This window comes from Dipodomys spectabilis, unplaced genomic scaffold, assembly GCF_019054845.1.
Source record: "Dipodomys spectabilis isolate Male_0828 unplaced genomic scaffold, ASM1905484v1 ptg000004l, whole genome shotgun sequence".
Classification (NCBI taxonomy): Eukaryota; Metazoa; Chordata; class Mammalia; order Rodentia; family Heteromyidae; genus Dipodomys; species Dipodomys spectabilis.
The window spans coordinates 10,123,688-10,143,232 of record NW_024870681.1 but is presented as its reverse complement, the minus strand read 5'-3'; the positions used below and the strand labels follow the sequence as shown (position 1 = coordinate 10,143,232).

The 19,545-nt window shown below is 37.7% G+C and overlaps 1 protein-coding gene across 1 annotated transcript in view; it reads left to right on the top strand.

Annotated features, from left to right (window-relative positions):
• Cltc (clathrin heavy chain) overlaps positions 1–19,545 on the top strand; it is a 75,194-nt gene that overhangs the window by 54,455 nt on the left and 1,194 nt on the right. Inside the window, 15 exon segments of the mRNA XM_042692045.1 lie at positions 1,346–1,580; positions 4,942–5,064; positions 6,512–6,657; positions 6,863–7,046; positions 7,227–7,419; positions 8,460–8,617; positions 8,763–8,927; positions 9,029–9,136; positions 9,216–9,383; positions 9,780–9,929; positions 10,022–10,153; positions 10,262–10,372; positions 12,234–12,404; positions 12,752–12,973; positions 18,145–18,220. Coding sequence (XP_042547979.1) covers positions 1,346–1,580; positions 4,942–5,064; positions 6,512–6,657; positions 6,863–7,046; positions 7,227–7,419; positions 8,460–8,617; positions 8,763–8,927; positions 9,029–9,136; positions 9,216–9,383; positions 9,780–9,929; positions 10,022–10,153; positions 10,262–10,372; positions 12,234–12,404; positions 12,752–12,973; positions 18,145–18,220 — 2,342 coding nt within the window.

The following is a 19,545-nucleotide window of genomic DNA, read 5'->3' as shown; positions in this document are numbered from 1 at the left end:
AACACAAAACCCCAGAAAAATGTGAAGTTCTGTTACTGTTGTGGTACCTGGCACCATTTTTTTTTTTTTATTAACTTCTCAATCATCATCTGGAAATAACACATTCTTGAGTAACATCGTTAAAAACAGCTCTGATAAAGCACAGTCACTACTACGTATCATAAAGCAGGTACAAGGTATTTATATTCACAGAGGGATGTTACAGTACTGTCCTCCATACATAATACTAGAGGATACAATTAAAAAGGCATTATTGAGACTTGATTCTACTTTTCCAGCAGAGGGCCAAAGGGTGGTATGACACAGCTCTGTGAAGAAATGCACTTCTTTTTTTTTTTTTTTTTGGATCCGGTCGTGGGGCCTGAACTCTGGGCCTGGGCACTGTCCCTCAGCTCTTCAGCTCAAGGCTAGCGCTCTACCACTTGAGCCACAGCGCCACTGCCGGCTTTTTTCTTTATGCTTATGTGGTGCTGAGGAATCGAACCCAGGGCCTCAGGCATGCAAGGCAAGCGCTCTACCACTGAGCCACCTTCCCAGCCCGAAATGCACTTTCTTAGATAGGATCTGTGAGACTCTTATCTCCAATAAACCACCAGAAAACTGGAAGTGGCACTGTAGCTCAAGTGGTAGAGCGCTAGCCTTGAGCTGAATTGTTAAGGGATAGCGCTTAGGCCCAGAGTTCAAGACCCACGACCGACAAAAAAAATTTTTAAAAATATTTAAACACAAAGCTTCTAGACTTTATTCCCAGTATCTAGTTAGGGCATATTCTTTTGGCTACAGGCAATATTGTATATTAACTGATTTAAAGGATGCTAGCCATGGTGGCACAGTCTGTAACTTCAGTCTCAGGAGGCAGAGGCAAAGATTTCAAGTTAATGGTCAGCTTGGCCTTCATAGCAAAACCCTATTTAAAAACCATTTATTAAAAAAGAAAGGATCCTCAAATTATCTTGCCTATATTTCTCCCAAGTTTTTTTCCTGTAAGGTCTAGGTAATTTTGTTTAGCATAATTAGGAATCTATGGTTTCTATTGTTTCATTTCCAGATATAAGCAGATAGATACATTGGAAAAGTAAAAATCAATGTTCATTTTGATACTGTGAAATTGTACACAATTCAAGGATCTATTCGAATTTCCCTGTTTGTAATAGGATTGCTTCAAGTTAAAAATAATGACTGGAGACGAGGCTCAGAGTTAGAACAACCTACCTAACAAACATGAGGCCTTGAGTTACACCCCAGTATTGCCAAAAGAAAAAGAATGTATGTGAAAGAATGTATGATGCTTTATGACTGTGCCGCTTATACTGGAGTATGTTTGGTTTTGTTTTTTTTATACTAGATTGAAACTGCTTCTGCCTTGGCTAGAGGCCAGAATTCATGAAGGCTGTGAAGAACCTGCTACTCACAATGCATTAGCCAAAATCTACATTGATAGTAATAACAACCCAGAAAGATTTCTTCGTGAAAATCCCTATTATGACAGTCGTGTTGTTGGAAAGTATTGTGAAAAAAGAGATCCACATCTAGCCTGTGTTGCTTATGAACGTGGCCAGTGTGATTTGGAACTTATTAATGTGAGTATACTTTTACCCTAATATATATAGAATGAATGTTATACTAACAAATTTTTATGACTATGGAGCTGAAAGGAGCCCAAAGATAAAACATTTTGTGCCCTTTATTCTGAACTTGTAGCAGTTTAATTCTATTATCTTTGTCATTTATATTTCCATACACTGTTAAACATCATCATAAACATGTACATGCCAATCATGCTTGGACATACATAATTTTTCTTTTTTTGGTTGTGGGGCTTGAACTCAGGGCTTAGGCACTGTCCCTGAGCTCTTTTGCTCAAGGCTAGTGGTCTACCACTTTGAGCCACACCACCACTTCTGGTGGTGCTTTTTTAGTGGTTAATTGTACATAAGAGTCATAGGGGGACTTTTCTGTCCAGGCTGGCTTCAAACTGTTATACTCAGATCTCAGTCTCCTGGGTAGCTAGGATTATAGGCGTGAGCCACAAGCAGCCAGCTTCACACATAATTTTGTAATCATGAAAGCTAAACCTTATATTAACTCTGGATATATTTCCTAAGAATAAGAGTATTCTTTTAACCATAATATGGATACCCGTCAGTCAGTATGACATTGGTGATATTTTAAAAATCAATTATATCACAGTCTTTATTTAGTTTAGGATAAATTTTCATATCTCATGTATTTTGTATGAAGTAGTCAATTCTGTTTGGATCCTTTTTGTAAGATGAAATACACATAACAAATTTTGTAGCTATTAGTACTTTCACAATGGTGAGTACTCACTACCCTTACCTAGTTCTAATTTTTCGCTACTCTGAAATACAGCTTCTTCCTTTGCCCCTTTCCCATTTCCTGTACCAGCCATCAAACATTGTTCAGTAACTATATTTGTCTATTCTGAAAAGTTGATAATAAATGTAAAGTCAGTCTCTCCCTCTGCCTCTTCTTATCCCTCTCCCTTTTTTCACCTCATAGCATTGCCTACTCTAGGAAAGTACTTTACTAAATAAGCTACATCCACACCTATCTCTTAAAAAAAAAATAAAATAAAAAATAAAATACTTCTTCCAGGTGCCAGTGGCTTAAGCCTATAATCCTAGCTACTCAAGAAATTGAAATCTGAGGATTGCAGTTTGAAATCAGGCTAGGAAGAAAGTCCATGAGGCTTTTTTTTTTTTTTTGGGTCCGGTCATGGGGCCTGAACTCTGGGCCTGGGCGCTGTCCCTCAGCTCTTCAGCTCAAGGCTAGCACTCTACCACTTGAGCCACAACACCACTTCTGGCTTTTTCTTTTTGCTTATGTGGTGCTGAGGAATTGAACCCAGGGCCTCAGGCATGCAAGGCAAGCGCTCTACCACTGAGCCACCTTCCCAGCCCCCATGAGGCTTTTATCTACAGTTAACTAGCCACCAGAAGTAGAACTGTGGCTCAATTGGTAGAGTGTCAACCTTGAGCAAAAAAAGCTAAGGGACAGTACCCAAGGCTTCAGTTCAAGCCTCAGTCACACACACACACACACACACATACACACACACACACACACACACACACACACACACACACACACTTCTTATACAATACTCCATTTTTGGATTTAGATTAAATTGTATGAGTTTTCATTGATTGGTTGCTTTGACTTTTTGAGCCCAGATTTTGCTATGTAGCTCTGGCTGGCCTTGGGGTCATAGCCAGGTGCCGGTGGCTGATGCCTATATTCCTAGCTACTTAGGAGGCTGACATCTGAGGATCATGGTTCAAAGCCAACTGGGGCAGGAAAGTCTGTGCGACTCATATCTCCATTTAACCACTAGAAAACTAGAAATGGTGCTGTGGTTCAAAGTGGTAGAGCACTACTAGCCTTGAGTAAAAAGAGCTCAGGGACAGTGCCCAGGCCCAGAGATCAAGCCCCACCCATGTCTGAGTCCACTCCCCCCCCCACAAAAAAAAAAGCTGAGGTCATAGGCTTGTGACAGCACACAATGCTATAATTACTCTTTTTATCTTACAGACATGTGAATAGATACAAATAGCCTATTGTCATAGTGTAGCAACTATTCTTACTGTGTTGATTGAAAGAGATAAAGATTTCCCTTCTTATGCTTCCCTATTTCTGTTAGTCCTCCTCTATTCATAAACTCAAAAATTTTTGTTTTCTTTTATACACTATAATCCATTTACTGTTATTTATCTTGATGTTCAAATTGTCCATTTTGCCTGATAGGAGCTTTTTAAATCTCTTCCATGTCTTTGAACACCCCATCTCATTAACTGTAGGTGGTGTAAATAGAATTTTGGTTCAGGCTGGTCTGTACAAAAAAGCAAAACTGTATCTCAAAATTAACCAGAACCAAAAGGGTTTAGAGGAATGGTTCCAGCAAAAGAATATATGCACAAAAAACTGAATTCAAGCCCCATTTCTACCCCCCAACAACAAAAAAATCTAATGAAACATGGAAGATATGAAGATAGGCTAGTCCTACTTAACATATTAGAGAGTCTATAAAGGAGCACAGTTTTCTTACTTGAATAGAATATAGGTTCAAATGAGGGTACTATTTATTTATTTATTATTTTTTGGTCAGTCATGGGGCTTGAACTCTGAGCTTGGACGCTGTCCCTGAGCTCTTCAGCTCAAGGCGAGCATTCTACCACTTGAGCCACAGCACCACTTCCAGGATGCTTTTTAAGAGCCTCTAAAAATTTTAATTCTATCTCCCACCAGTGGGTTGAATTTCAGTGAGAACAATTGGTATTAGACAATAGTCTATGTAAAAGTGCAAGATTTCTTTTCTTTAAAAAAGCTAGTGATGGCTGGGTGCTACTCAGGAGGTTATCTGAGGATCACAGTTCAAAGCCAGGAAACTGTGAGACTCTTATTTCCAATTAACCACTAGAAAACCAGAAATGGCGCTATGGCTCAAGTGGTAGAGTGCTTACCTTGAGCTGAAGAGCTGAGTGACAGAGCACAGGCCTAGAGTTTAAGCCCCACGACCTACCAAAAAAAGGAGTGGGTGAGATTGTAGAATACTAGCCAATGAGCAACACCAAAAATCAGAAACCCAGTATTTGACAAACCAAAAAAAAAAAAATTTTTTTTTAATTACTATGAATAACTCTTAAAAGACATCCAATGCTGGGTGCCCCTGATTCATACCTGTAATCCTTGCTGCTCAGGAGTCTTGAGATTTTAGGATCCTGATTCATAGCTAGCTAGGGAAAAGTCTGTGAGACTCCTATCTTTAATTAACCACCAAAAAGCCAGAAGTGGAGGTGTGGCTCAAGTGGTAGAGTATCAGCCTTGAGCAAAAAAACTAAGGGGCAGCTCCCAGGCAAGTCAAACTAGTAAAATGTCTTTACTTTTAACCTTGGAATTAATCTTTTGTATCTCAAATAGGTCTGCAATGAGAACTCCCTCTTCAAAAGTCTTTCGCGCTATCTAGTACGTCGAAAGGATCCAGAATTGTGGGGCAGTGTCCTACTTGAAAGCAATCCATACAGAAGACCCCTAATTGACCAGGTAAAGTTGGGAAATACATTTCACTCTTGAACTATGAATAAAATCTTTTTCATCATACTTAACTAAAAAAGAGGGCAGTAGAAAGTTACAAAACTAAAATTAAATCTAAAAACATTATTTATATAAAACTGTCTCAATTCATCATAGTTACAGGAAAATAGTAAATTAAGCATTAAGTATTGTTATTAATACCTTAGACATGACTAAATTTATTGAAAACACAAGTTACAATATGATAAAATTGATAATAGGAAATACAAAAGTCTAGTTGATGTTAAATTTTACTAATAAGAATAGCTCAGCAGAGGAAATGTTTTCTGCTGATATAAAATTGAAAACCTAATTTGAAAGCCCTAAATATTCATGCTATTACAATGATTCTCAAATTTTTCTGATAAAGGTATAACTATGACATTTGGGGCTGGATATGGTGCTCATGCTTCTCATTCTAGCTTCTGGGTGGCAGTTGGGAGGAATTGTGTGGGCAGAAAGTTAGAGATACCCCATCAGTTGGACTGGGTGTGGTGGCACACACCTGATGCCAGTTATATGGGAGGACTTACATAGGAAAATCACTGTCTGAAGTCAGCCACAGGAAAAAATGAGAGATCCTACTTAATAGTAGCTAAAGCAAAAAAGGGCTTGGGCATATCAAGTAGCAGAGCATCTAACTAGCAAGTGGCAAAATCCTGGGTTCCAAACCCAAGAGCCTTGAAAAAAGTTTAAATACATTTTGAGATGAATAGATTAAAGGCTATTAATTTTTTATTCCTTTCCTAGGAAGCATTCTAAGGAACATTCCCAAGTAGATACAAAGCTTCCTGGAAAAAATACTCATTGCAACATCTGAGCACCAGGCAAATAGCCAAAAACAGAGGAATTACTGGTTTTATAATTCCACATCTAGGTACTTGAATTATATATAGCCATTAAAGTGATAATGAGTGTTAGTATGGGTAATGATTTAGTCAGGGAAAAGAAAAATACAGTTAGGGTGGTTTTTCAACAGAATTACATGGTATATATTCATGTTTGCTTGTATAGAAAGACCTTTGAATAGTAAATTTAAAGTTCATTGGGATTTTTTGGGGTTTTGTTTTTTTTTTTTGCTTATTTGACATTTTTAGTCAGAGGCTAATTTATACATTAAAATCCACCTTGAGCCAGGCACCGGTGGCTCATGCCTGTAATCCTAGCTACTCAGGAGGCTGAGATCTCAGGATCCCGGTTCAAAGCCAGCCCAGACAGGAAAGTCCATGAGACTCTTTATCTCCAGTTAACCACCAGAAAACCGGAAGTGGTGCTGTGGCTCAAGTGGTAGAGTGCTAGCCTTTAGCTGAAGAGCTGAGGGACAGCACCCAGGCCCCAAGTTCAAGCCCCACAACCAACCCAAAAAAAAAAGTACCACCTTGATTTTCAATTCATGTTCCCTATATATCCCCTGTAGGTTGTACAGACAGCCTTGTCTGAGACTCAGGACCCAGAAGAAGTGTCAGTAACTGTCAAGGCTTTTATGACTGCAGATCTTCCTAATGAACTCATTGAGCTGCTAGAGAAAATTGTCCTTGATAACTCTGTATTCAGTGAACACAGGTATGCAATTAGAGGATTTATGGGCTCTTTTTTTTATTATCCTTAATTATGGCCTGTCAGTTTTGAGATGAAACAAAAAGAACAAAAATCTCTTGTAGTAGTCCTTCTGTTTTCACTACAATCTTAAGCAAAACTTCTCTATAGACTGATTATAATTGATAATCTTTTAAAATATTACAGTTAATATTACGGTTTTTCCCTAAAGGAATCTGCAAAACCTCCTCATTCTCACTGCAATTAAGGCTGATCGTACGCGTGTCATGGAGTATATTAATCGCCTGGATAATTATGATGCCCCAGATATTGCCAATATTGCCATCAGCAATGAGCTATTTGAGGAAGCATTTGCCATTTTCCGGAAGTTTGATGTCAATACTTCAGCAGTACAGGTATGTCTTGAGATTACGTGTTTCTTTAGCTACTGGCTTAAAATACCTTCTTTGATTCAAAAATGTCTTATCCTTTGAGAGTAGGCATAGATGGTTGGGGCAATAGAACAACAATAAAATGCAAATATTTATTTAATTATTTAACAGCCATTTAATTTTAATTTAAAACTGGTTGGCTAGGTATTAATTGAACACATTGGAAACTTGGACCGGGCATATGAGTTTGCTGAACGCTGTAATGAACCTGCTGTCTGGAGTCAACTTGCAAAAGCACAGTTGCAGAAAGGAATGGTGAAAGAAGCCATTGATTCTTACATCAAAGCAGATGATCCTTCATCCTACATGGAAGTTGTTCAGGCTGCCAATACTAGTGGTATGACTTCTTGCTGTTACATGTTTGATACTGCAGAAAATGATTAAGCAATAAGATCTATTTGGAATTGTATAGGAATCGGATACCACTTAGTTCCTTCATCTTTATCCAGATAAGACAGGCTATACTTTCTGGATTTATATTGTCTATGGGGAAGATACTGTGTTTTGTAAGACCCTGAGATTGGTGGCATGGCTCAGATGGTAGAGTGCCAGACAATAAGCAAAGACATCAGGTACCAAGTTCGAGTAGCAGTCTCACAACAATTCAGCTGTGATAATTCTATAAGGGAGAAAAGAATTCAATTTATTCAGTGACAATATAGACACATAATAGCATATAATTACAAGTAGACTGCACAGTTTACATTTATCATTTATCAGTGTGTGAGGGAGGGTGTTACTAGAGTTTGAACTTTGGGACTTGGGGCTTGCTAGGCAGGCATTTTACCACCTGGGTCACCCCTCAGTCCTTTTATTTGTCATTTTGTATATTGTTTGTAAAAGAAATTAAGCCAGGTGTGACACACCTATAATCTTAGTACAAAGGAGGGTAAATAAAGCAGACTTGCTGGGCACACTGGTTTATAACTGTAATCCTAGCTACTCAGGAGGCTGAGCTCTAAGGATCACTGTGCAAAGCCAGCCAGGACAGGAAAGACCATGAGATTCTTTATCTCCAAAATCCAGCAGTGGAGCTGTGGCTCAAGTGGTAAAGATGTAGACTTGAGCTAAAAAGCTCAGCGACAGTGCTCAGGCCTAGAGTTCAAGCCCCAGGACTGGCAAAAAAAAAAAAAGGCAGGGGACTCAGGAGTTCAAGGTTAGCTCATGCTATATAGCAAGACATTCCCCCCCCTTCTCTCTCTCTCTCTTTCTCTCTTTCTCTCTCTCTCTCTCTCTCTCTCTCTCTCTCTCTCTGTCTCACACACACACACACACACACGTACCTATCTCTCAAGAAAACAGAATGGCAATTCTCATTTATTTTGTTGAAAAGATTAATTATGATGTTATTATGTGGACTTTTTCTTTCTTCATTAGGAAACTGGGAAGAACTGGTGAAATATTTGCAGATGGCCCGAAAGAAGGCTCGTGAGTCCTATGTGGAGACAGAATTGATATTTGCACTGGCTAAAACAAACCGCCTTTCAGAGTTAGAAGAGTTCATCAATGGGCCAAATAATGCTCATATTCAACAAGTATGTTTCCTGTTCAGACTTTTAACCATGTAGTACATTATAGGAACTAAGAAAATCTCACAGGAACACAAATTGTTCCTCAGTATTAATTTAGGAAAGACAATGAAGCTCAAACTACTATATTACTGTATGTTTTTACTCCCAGGTTGGTGACCGTTGTTATGATGAGAAAATGTATGATGCTGCTAAGTTGCTGTACAATAATGTTTCTAATTTTGGACGCTTGGCATCTACCCTGGTTCACTTGGGTGAATATCAGGCAGCAGTTGATGGAGCCAGGAAAGCTAACAGTACTCGAACATGGAAAGAGGTAATCTAAACACAAGCTTAACACTACTTGAAAATGCTATTTATATGATTAGTATGGCCAGTTTTGCATTGGAATTCACATAACATAAATGTTTATTCCAGGTCTGCTTCGCATGTGTAGATGGGAAAGAGTTCCGTCTTGCTCAGATGTGTGGTCTTCATATTGTAGTACATGCAGATGAATTAGAGGAACTTATCAACTATTACCAGGTAATGAACACAGGTCTTTTATTTACACTGATACCCTTTGCTACAGATATTCTCATCTTTAATTTTACATTTCTTTTAGGATCGTGGATATTTTGAAGAACTAATAGCCATGTTGGAAGCAGCATTGGGCCTTGAGCGAGCTCACATGGGAATGTTTACCGAATTAGCTATTCTGTATTCTAAATTTAAGCCACAGAAAATGAGGGAGCACCTGGAGTTGTTCTGGTCCAGAGTGAATATTCCTAAGGTAATCAACCTTTACCGTTGTGAGTGACTTATGGCAAAAGTGAATACTTTGAAATACTGTTTTTATTTCTTAAGTATTAGAAATTGAGCCTCAGGTTTTGCACTTGCTATACTTCTAGCCCCTTCATACATTGTTCATTTTTGCATCCTGTTTATTTCCCTCTGTAGCTGGGGAATGGCAAATGTATACCACTGTATCAGCCATTTTATTTCCCCATATCTAGGATAGCAGTCACATATTACTGCACCTATCAGTGATGAGACAGTCTCAATTGAGATGGAGAATTTTGTATAACTGTTGGCTTTGAACCACAATCCTCTTAACTCTATCTCAAGTAGCTAGGATTACAGACTTGAATACTACAATTAGCTAAAGTAGTTGATTTTTCTTACACAGGTGCTAAGAGCTGCAGAACAAGCACATCTTTGGGCAGAACTGGTGTTTTTGTATGACAAGTATGAAGAATTTGATAATGCCATAATTACCATGATGAATCATCCAACTGATGCATGGAAAGAAGGGCAGTTCAAAGATATCATTACCAGGGTGTGTACCTTCAAAGGTAAAGGCTTTAGAAGAGGAATGCTCATTAGGAAAGAACTCTGACTTATGGATTTCCCCCACCCCCCCCATTTTAGGTTGCCAATGTTGAATTGTACTACAGAGCAATACAGTTCTACTTAGAATTCAAGCCTCTTTTGTTAAATGATTTGCTGATGGTGCTGTCTCCACGGTTGGACCACACTCGTGCAGTCAATTATTTCAGCAAGGTGATAGTTTTAAACTAAACTTGATAACAAGGAATGGAGATCTATTTGGGTAACTTGTTACTGGAACTTCAAAAATGTGCTCTTTGTAACAAACCTTTTATCTTGAAGGTCAAACAGCTACCACTGGTGAAACCATATTTACGTTCAGTTCAGAACCATAACAACAAATCAGTGAATGAATCGCTAAACAATCTCTTTATTACAGAAGAAGATTATCAGGTAAAACTTTTTGATTCTTTTATAAATATGGCAAAGCTCAGATTATGACTAGGTTTGTCATGTTAGAATATTCTGTAGTAAAAGCATCTGTTATTTAGGCTTATAAACAGTACTTATATGTCTTCAGATCTAAATTTAATAAGGTTTTTCAGGGTTGATAAATCTAACTAAATACCAAGTTTAATGAATTTTGTTTAAATAGATTTTATATATTTCTTCTTTTTTTGGAGGGGGGTCCAGTCGTGGGGCCTGAACTCTGGGCCTGGGCACTGTCCCTCAGCTCTTCAGCTCAAGGCTAGCGCTCTACCACTTGAGCCACAGCGCCACTTCCGGCTTTTTTCTTTTTGCTTATGTGGTGCTGAGGAATCGAACCCAGGGCCTCATGCATGCAAGACAAGCACTCTACCACTGAACCACCTTCCCAGCCCTAGATTTTATATATTTCTGTAAAAATAAAAGGTATCTCAGCATCTAGATTATAGTCAAAAGTCTTTGGTCTCTTCTTTAGTCCATGAACAGTATTTGTTATTAACCATTATCTGTTTATTGCTTTTCTTGTCTATTGGTGTTTTTTTGCTTATCTTACTGGTATTTGTAATAAAGTTGCTCCTCTGAAAGATTTCACATAAAATAATTAGTTAAGGTTAAGCTAGTTGCATTTTTTCTCCTTCTGTCACAATGATCCCCTGCCTCAGCTTTATGGAATCTAATATTATAGGCATATACCTACTATACTCAGCATGGTTCAGGTTCAGAGTACATGCTGACCTGTATAGCTGATTAACATGTTAATTATATCAAGATATTTTCTTGGGACTGGGAATGTGGCTTAGTGATACAGTGCTTGCCTAACATGCATGAAGCCCTGGATTTGATTCCTCAGTACCACATAAACAGAAAAGGCTGGAAGTGATGCTGTGACTTGTGGTAGAGTGCTAGCCTTGAGCACAGAGTTGCTCAGGAACAATACCAGGCCTGAGTTTCAAGATCCAGGACTAGCCAAAAAAAAAAAAAGATATTGCAGGGCGCCGGTGGCTCAACGCCTGTAATACTGGCTACTCAAGAAACTGAGATCTGAGGATCACGGTTCAAAGCCAGCCTGGGCAGGAAAGTCCATGAGACTCTTATCTCCAATTAACCACCAGAAAACCAGAAGTGGCCCTGTGGCCCAAGCAGTAGAGATCTCATTTTGAGCTATATTGCTGAGGGACATCACCCAAGCTCAGAGTTCAAACCCTACCACTGACCAAAAAAAAAAAAAGTATTTTCTTAACTTCACACCATAACTCATGCGTGTAATCCTAGCTATTCTGGAAGTGTGAGAGCTGAAGACTGCTGTTGCCATTTGAAGCCTACCCAGGCAGGAATGTCTGTGAGGCATAATTCCAGTTAACTCCCCTTCACCAAAAAAAAAAAAAAGGAAAAGAAAAGAAAAAGGCCATAAGTGGAGTTATGATTCAAATGGTAGAGCTCTGTCTTTGAGCAGAAAATCTCAGGAACAGGATCCAGCTCCTGAAATCAAGCCCCAGGACTAGCAAACAATAAGACCTTAAGTTCCTACTAACCAAAGTACACATTCTCTTAATTTCATAAGCATTCAAGTTAGTTATGATACTGGAAACTATGGGGAAAATTGTACATATAGAACAGTCTAGTACATTTGAGAACTTTATTATTAGGAAATTAAAGAAACTTGGTATGTTTTCATGTGTAACTGTTTAATAGTTTGATGCTTGAACGTAGGCTGTAATATTCATTTTACTATCTACTGGAGTCTATGATAAAGAACTGTGGAATATGAATGTTAAACTGCAAGATACTGATTGATATTTGTATAGCTTTGTTTTGTTTTGTTTTCAAGGCTCTGCGGACATCAATAGATGCTTATGACAACTTTGACAATATTTCACTTGCTCAGCGTTTAGAAAAACATGAACTCATTGAGTTCAGAAGAATTGCTGCTTATCTCTTCAAAGGCAATAATCGCTGGAAACAGAGTGTGGAGCTGTGTAAGAAAGATAGCCTTTACAAGGTTTGTAAAGTTGGTGGTCTGGACTAACCCTCAATAGTGTGCATATAACAAGTGATTCTAAAGCTTTATGCACATAAACACTGACGTTAGGGCTCCTTATTTGAGTAGGTTGTAATTAAGTTAATGGATTTCTTGAATATAAGGTGCTCCTGTTCAGATTAAATTAAACCTGTTATTTAAAAAAATAAAAAAAGAATCAAAACTTTTAGCCTTCCTCCTTTTCTTTCAAAATGGTCTTTTAAATTATAGAGAGCCCACCTCCAATTTGAGAGTTTTAAAAGTTCTGTTGTTTTACCAGTTCTGCGTATTTTGAGTTGAATCTCTAACCTTATTGTTTCATGTAACAGGATGCAATGCAGTATGCCTCTGAATCTAAAGATACTGAATTGGCTGAAGAACTCCTACAGTGGTTTTTGCAGGAAGAAAAAAGAGAGTGCTTTGGAGCTTGTCTCTTTACCTGTTACGATCTTTTAAGGCCAGATGTTGTCCTGGAAACTGCATGGAGACACAATATCATGGATTTTGCCATGCCCTATTTCATCCAGGTCATGAAGGAATACTTGACCAAGGTAATGACTCTTCTAAGTATATTCAGAGCTAAATTACCTTCAGAATATATAAAATTCAACATGCAGATTTAGTTTTTCAAGTTCTTTTTTTAAATAACATCTAGTAAAATTAGTTGATCATTCTATGGAAAATTTTTTTTATTAGCTGGCAAATTACTGATTGGAAAGGAAACTCAAAACTTGTAGGAATGTTTATCCTCTACATTTTTTTAGAATAGCAATCTTATTTCATTTTGTTTTAATATTTAAAATTTAATACCATCTTAAAATTCCATAAATCAGTTTTCCTATAATAATATTGCAGTTTCCCTGTTCTTTGGTTGGTTCCTGACTAATGTCTTTTCCTGTTTCATATGAAGAAGCTTGTGTATATAGATGTATATAGTAATATCTATATTTTTTTTAGTATCCTGTTAATTTTTTCAGTATTTTGGTAGTTCAAACCATAATTTTAAAATGTCTTAAGGAGGTTAACCACATGTTTTCTAAAAACACCTTAAACACGTTAAGGATAAAATTTACCATTCATTTTAGTGTCCCTTTTGATGGGAATATTTTTACACACCCTATCTTCTGTTACTAGCTTTCTGATTATAACGTTTTAAAATGAATTTAGAAGGGCCCATCTTATGAAAGCAAAACTTAAAATCAGAGTCTCACATCTGATAATTTTAGCATGCCTGAGCAAAGGGGAGGGGGTACTACTAGCAATCCCTAATTAATGACTAATTATATTATGTTCAGTTGAAATTTTAAAGGAGTAATATTTTGTATGTAAAGCTCAATGTAAGAAAAACCTAGCATTATCATAGCTATATAGATGAGAATAGCATCTCTTATGCGTAATGCCAACTTTTGAGACCTGGCTCTAAGCTGCTCTTAACCTAAGTGCTGTAAAATTTACTAGCTATTAAGCTGCTTTCTTTCACACTGACTTAGCATAAATTCTTCTTCAATAAGCTCTGAAGTTTAAAAACGATTCTAAATTTTGCTTCCAGTATGCCCTTTATTTTCACCTCTTTTACCTTTTTTAGTGGTTAGATGTTTCTCCCCTAAATCTTTGTTGCTGATTCTACCTTTTTATGCTCGATATGGAATTTGATTTTTTTTCTAAGCTGCACCTTCTGAATTCCTTTGCAGGTTGATGCAATAAAGGAAAAGGTGAAAGTTGATTCTTTTCCATCTTTAAGTCTGGAGGACTAAGTCTAAGGAATTTGCATGATTTTTTTTTCCTTCCTTTTCTACACTGCTGCTGCTGCTTCCCTTCCCCCCAATAAATTTTCACTAAAGCCTCTGCAAGTCTCTTGAAACATAACTACAATAGAGCTGTAGGACATTAGTAGATGTTTGCTACTAATCGGCTAATAGGCTTTAGGAAGGGCAGGAGGCTAATCAGTAGTTGGTTCACAGTCTCTCTGTAATATATTATTAAAAACTGAGCATGGTGAGTTTCAATATTAATTCCAAACTATCAGGAAATTTCTTTTCCCTGTCAGGGTATCTGGACTGTAGTAGGACTTTGTTGATCCTTAAATTAAATCAGCCTCTGGTTTTATTTGTGAGCTTGCCTGACAGTTGTTGAATTTATATATGTATATACATGCCCTAAGAGGCTTTGGGGGTTTGTTTTTTTTTAATTGTTGTTTGTTTGTTTTTGTTTTTGTTTTTTTGGTATTGAAGGACTGTGATCCAGTTTCTGATCTCTTGATTCTTACTAATTTTTTGCTGAAAGTAGATATATGAGATACTAGCTGCTTCCGAAGAGGCTTTCCTCACGTTTCTCCAGGTGTCCGGTTCTTATGGTGCTATTCCCTTTTTAAGAGGAATAAACAAAATTTTTTTCAAGCTTGCTATAATTGTTGCTAAGCAACAGGATTATTTGTGTTTTTAAAAAGCAATATTAATGTCTACTTCTGTAATAGGCATACCTGAAGTTACCTAAAATTTGTTCTATTACAGATTTGTTGGCTTGACCAAGGAGGCCAAATTTAAGCACCTTTTGGCTAGTTCTTTCATTAGCTTGTCTCAATCCTAGTATAAATGAAACAAGCTTTATCTGCTCTTAAATTGTGACTTGAAAAGGGATAGTGGGAAAGTAAAGGAGAGTTGGAGAAAAGAATTTGGGTGGCGGCAATGAGTTGGGATTATGTTGAACTGAACCAGAGTCACCACTGGAACTTAGGGCAAACCTGAGTAAATGCATTGTGTGTGAGACCCTTCAGCAGCTAGTAAGCAAGGCAGTTAGAAAGCGTGTGTGTGAAAAACAGGTAATTGAACTGCAGTGTTACGCGTTGTTTTAAATCAAGCATGTTCAAGTCATTGCAATTACATCATACTATGAAACTCTTATAGCATTGCTGTGGGCTGTGTGTGTTTCTTGAGAGCCTGTATAGCACCAATCATCTTCAGATCTCACTTCTTGCTTCAGTACTTTTGCCTTTTTTTCATGCACACATACACCAAAATAACTGACTGCATGTTAACTTTTACTCTGCAGCATATTGCAGTCTTTGTGGAAAAGCCTTTTACATTTTAGTCAATTTTCAGTAATACAGATGGAACTGAATTCAGTGACATGCTTACTTGTAATTTTTCTCTTTAAATCCAAGGATCAGAAACTTTTGTTACAGCTCTTAACAAAAGCTTGTATAAAACCAACAGCCTTCTCTGTTTTTCTTTTTTGAACAATCTAAATTGGGTTAGTAGAAACAAATTGGATGTTCCTGTGCCAGAGGCTGTCCCATTATATAAAAACATTTAAAAAAATTGTTAAGCATAATTTTATTCTTTTGGGATCTTTTGTTTTTCCCTATGCCCAATCTGCTTATCTCTGTGCCTGGGCATTGTGATAATGCTAGCTCTTCTAAGTCTTCCATGTATTTCTGTAACAAGACTTCTGTGTTCAACATCTGACTCAGACATAAACTTTTCTACACTTGCATTCATTTTAGATTCTTTACCTTTAAAGTCTAGAAGTGTGTTATGCAGTGGCTTTTGGTTGTTTTTCTTAGAAATGACTAGAATATAGGCATCCCTGCATTTTTCTGGATAACCTCTGTTTCTCACTCTTGAAAGCTGGCTAGATTAACAAACCTCATCTGACCCTTGAGGGCACAGCTTTGCATTAAAGTCTGAGGTTCAGTAATTTTTGTTCCAAGTTTGGATGCTGAATCATAGGTATTTCAGAAGGTACTTATATACTTGATAGTGTTTTAGTTTGACATTATAATCATGTAGGACACAAAAAAAGATAGTAGTAGGTAAAAGCAAATCTCTCTTCCGGGAGTCAGAATCACATTTCGTATGAAGGAGTCTTGAACTTAAGCATACTTTTCTCAAACTTTCAGTTCTCTGCCAAATTAAGATAGATTAGACCCATGTTGTATTTAACATGGAATAATTTAAGTGTGAAACACTGTCCTATGCTTAATGGCTATGTTCACATTCAAAGACACTATATTCATTTTCAAATAGACCCCAGGTACTGCTTTAACGTTTTTTTAGAGGTTCTTTTTTCTTTTTTTTTTTTGCCAGTTGTGGGGCCTGAACTCTGGGCCTGGGCGCTGTCCCTCAGCTCTTCAGCTCAAGGCTAGCGCTCTACCACTTGAGCTATAGTGCCACTTCCAGCTTTTTCTGCTTATGTGGTGCTGAGGAATCGAACCAAGGGCCTCATGAATGCAAGGCAAGCACTCTACCACTGAGCCACCTTCCCAGCCCCTTAACGTTTTTTTTTTTTAAACCTGGTTTTCATAACTATTTTACTGGAGTCTGCATATTTTGTTTCTTTTGAATGGCTTCCCACTGTTTGCCTTTTGAAATACATACAATGAATGTCCTTCAAGCTCACAGAGCACACTTATGGCCTTAAAAGCCTTACAATACATAACATCAGGATTTGAAATTCAGTTTTATAATATAATGCTAGACCAAGTATGATGCTTTGAGATAACAACTATAGATTAAGATACCAAATGTAGTTTAAAAAACAAATACAGCTGGCCGCTGGTGGCTCACACCTGTAATCCTAGCTACTCAGGAGGCTGTGATCTGAGGATCATGGTTCAAAGCCAGCCCGGGCAGGAAACTCCATGAGACTCTGATTTCCAGTAAACTACTAGAAAACCGGAAGTGGTGCTATAGCTCAAGCAGGTAGAGTGCTCGCCTTGAGCTGAAGAGCGCACTGACAACGCCCAAGCCCAGAGTTCAAGCCCCACAACCAACAACAACAACAAAAAAAACCTATAGTGTAAAAGGCAAAGGGGGTGTAGGATATTCTATAGTACTAGGATCCTATTGTTACTTTTCTTTTATCTGGCCCTAGAATGATCATTTCAACCCTCTTATGTAGAGGGAGGATTTAGGGGCTAACATCATGCTTTGCCAAAGTCACACAACTTATTAATGGCAGGATCTCTCACTAATACACGTAGACTCTTTCTCCAAAATTGTATTTCTGTCTGTTACTATCCACTTTGATTTAGAGTAGCTAGCATATAATACCCATTTACTTCTGTCTTAAAAGCAAAAAAAAATTTTTCAAAGAAGTCGAACCAAATCGAGCTATCTTAATAACTTCTTTAAAATGTAGAGCTTTGTAGTGTTACAATCTGCAGCCTGACTTTATACGCCCAAAAAACACAAAAACAAAAAACGAATATGGAGCCACTTGAGTCTTAACGTTTCAGGCTATACCTGTAAGTCATTATAAAAAGAATCTGTGCACAATTGGCAAAAATAGCTTATTCTTCCCAAATGCTTGTTCAGTTATTAAACCCATTTCACTTTTTTGAATGTCATTTCCTCTCAGGAGGAAAGTCTTGTCAATTCATGAGTTCATTATTGTCTTCTTTAGGGTGTAAATTTCATTTGACAAAGTGGTTCCTTGTTTTCTCCCTCCCTCAGGCTGCATCCTAGCATGCCCAGTTTTAGCCTGGCGTGAGCTTCTGTGGCATTTATAAATCCCTCCTTCCTGAGGGTTTATAATGACAGTGCTGAAAACCACCTTGACTGAAGTGTGAATATTACCATTAAATATGAGGGGGCCTGAGAATGTTCTTTTTAGTTTGCTTTGTTTTGACAGAATTTAATATTAAGGCTTTTCCACTTTCTGCCATAAGCCTGAGTTTATAATCCTTTTGAGGTGTTCATTAACATAACTTGTTTTTCTGTAGGTGGATAAATTAGATGCTTCAGAATCACTGAGAAAAGAAGAAGAACAAGCCACAGAGACACAACCCATTGTTTATGGTAATCTTTTGCCTTTTAACCTCAAGGTTTAGACAAATTTAGACAAATCTTTAGAGACTATTTCCAATAGAAATATAACAAGCTTTGGAAGTATCGTTGTGGCTCAAGTGGTAGAGTGAAGGACAGCGCCTTAGGCCCAGAGTTCAAGCCCTACGACTGACTAAAGAAAAAGAAGCTTCTAAAGTGTAAACGTTTTGCTGAGTTGAAAAAAGTTCTTTTTTGACTCTGGAGACAATTTTATAACAGGCATTGGCATTATTCACTAAAGTAAAATAAAAGCAATATCTCAAGTTATTTAGCACTTGCCCAGCAAAGCACTAAAGACTGAATTTAAACCTCAATATTGGGCTGGGAAAGTGGCTTAGCAGTAGAGTGCTTGCCTTGTATGCATGAGGCCCTGGAAGTAGCATTCTAGCTCAAGTGGCAGAGTGCTAGCCTTGAGCTAAAGAGCTGAGGGACAACGCCCAGACCCAGAGTTCAAGCCCCACAACCAAAAGTAGATAAACCTCAATATTGCCAAAAAATTAAAAACAAGTAATATAAGTTCTGATTTTTTTTGGGGGGGGGGTAGTGTGAAGGGACACAACAATTGGTACTGAGGCTGGTACTCTACCACTTGAGCTACAACTCCATCTCTGACTTTTTGCTGATTTATTGGAGTCTTGGGTTTTCCTGTCTTGATCTCAGCCTCCTAAGTGGCTCGGATTACAAGTATGAGCCAAGGTGCTGTCCCTTAGCTTTTCAGCTAGCGCTCTACCACTTGAGCCACAGTGCCACTTCTGGCTTTTTCTGCTTATGTGGTACTGAGGAATTGAAGCCAGGGCCTCATGCGTGCAAGGCAAGCGTTCTACCACTGATCCACCTTCCCAGCCCCCAGGTTGTTTTCTTTATATGCTAAGAACTATATAGGACTTGGGTTGTAGCTCCAGTGGTAGAGTGCTTGCTTGGCAAGCACAAGGTTAAGAGTTAATCTCTAGTATAAACATACATACAAACCACTAAATTTTACAAGCAAGTGTGTTAATGTGGTATTTGATGTGTAATACATTTCATATCTAAATTAGTGTTGGCTTCTTTGCAAGAAATACATTAGGTTTCATTACAGTTCACACATTTTTTAATTAAATTTGAAAATTTAAAAGTTAAAGTTGTATTAAAAGATGTTGGTTTTCAAGTTAGGTTTTCTTATGCTAGTTTTGTTATTAAACATAATATACAAGTTTTAGCTTGACAGGCTAGTTGATAATAATCTTGAATGCTATGTGTTATTGCTTTAAATAATGGGAAGTTGTGGTTTTTCAGCGTAGAACTTTTTTTAGGCAGGT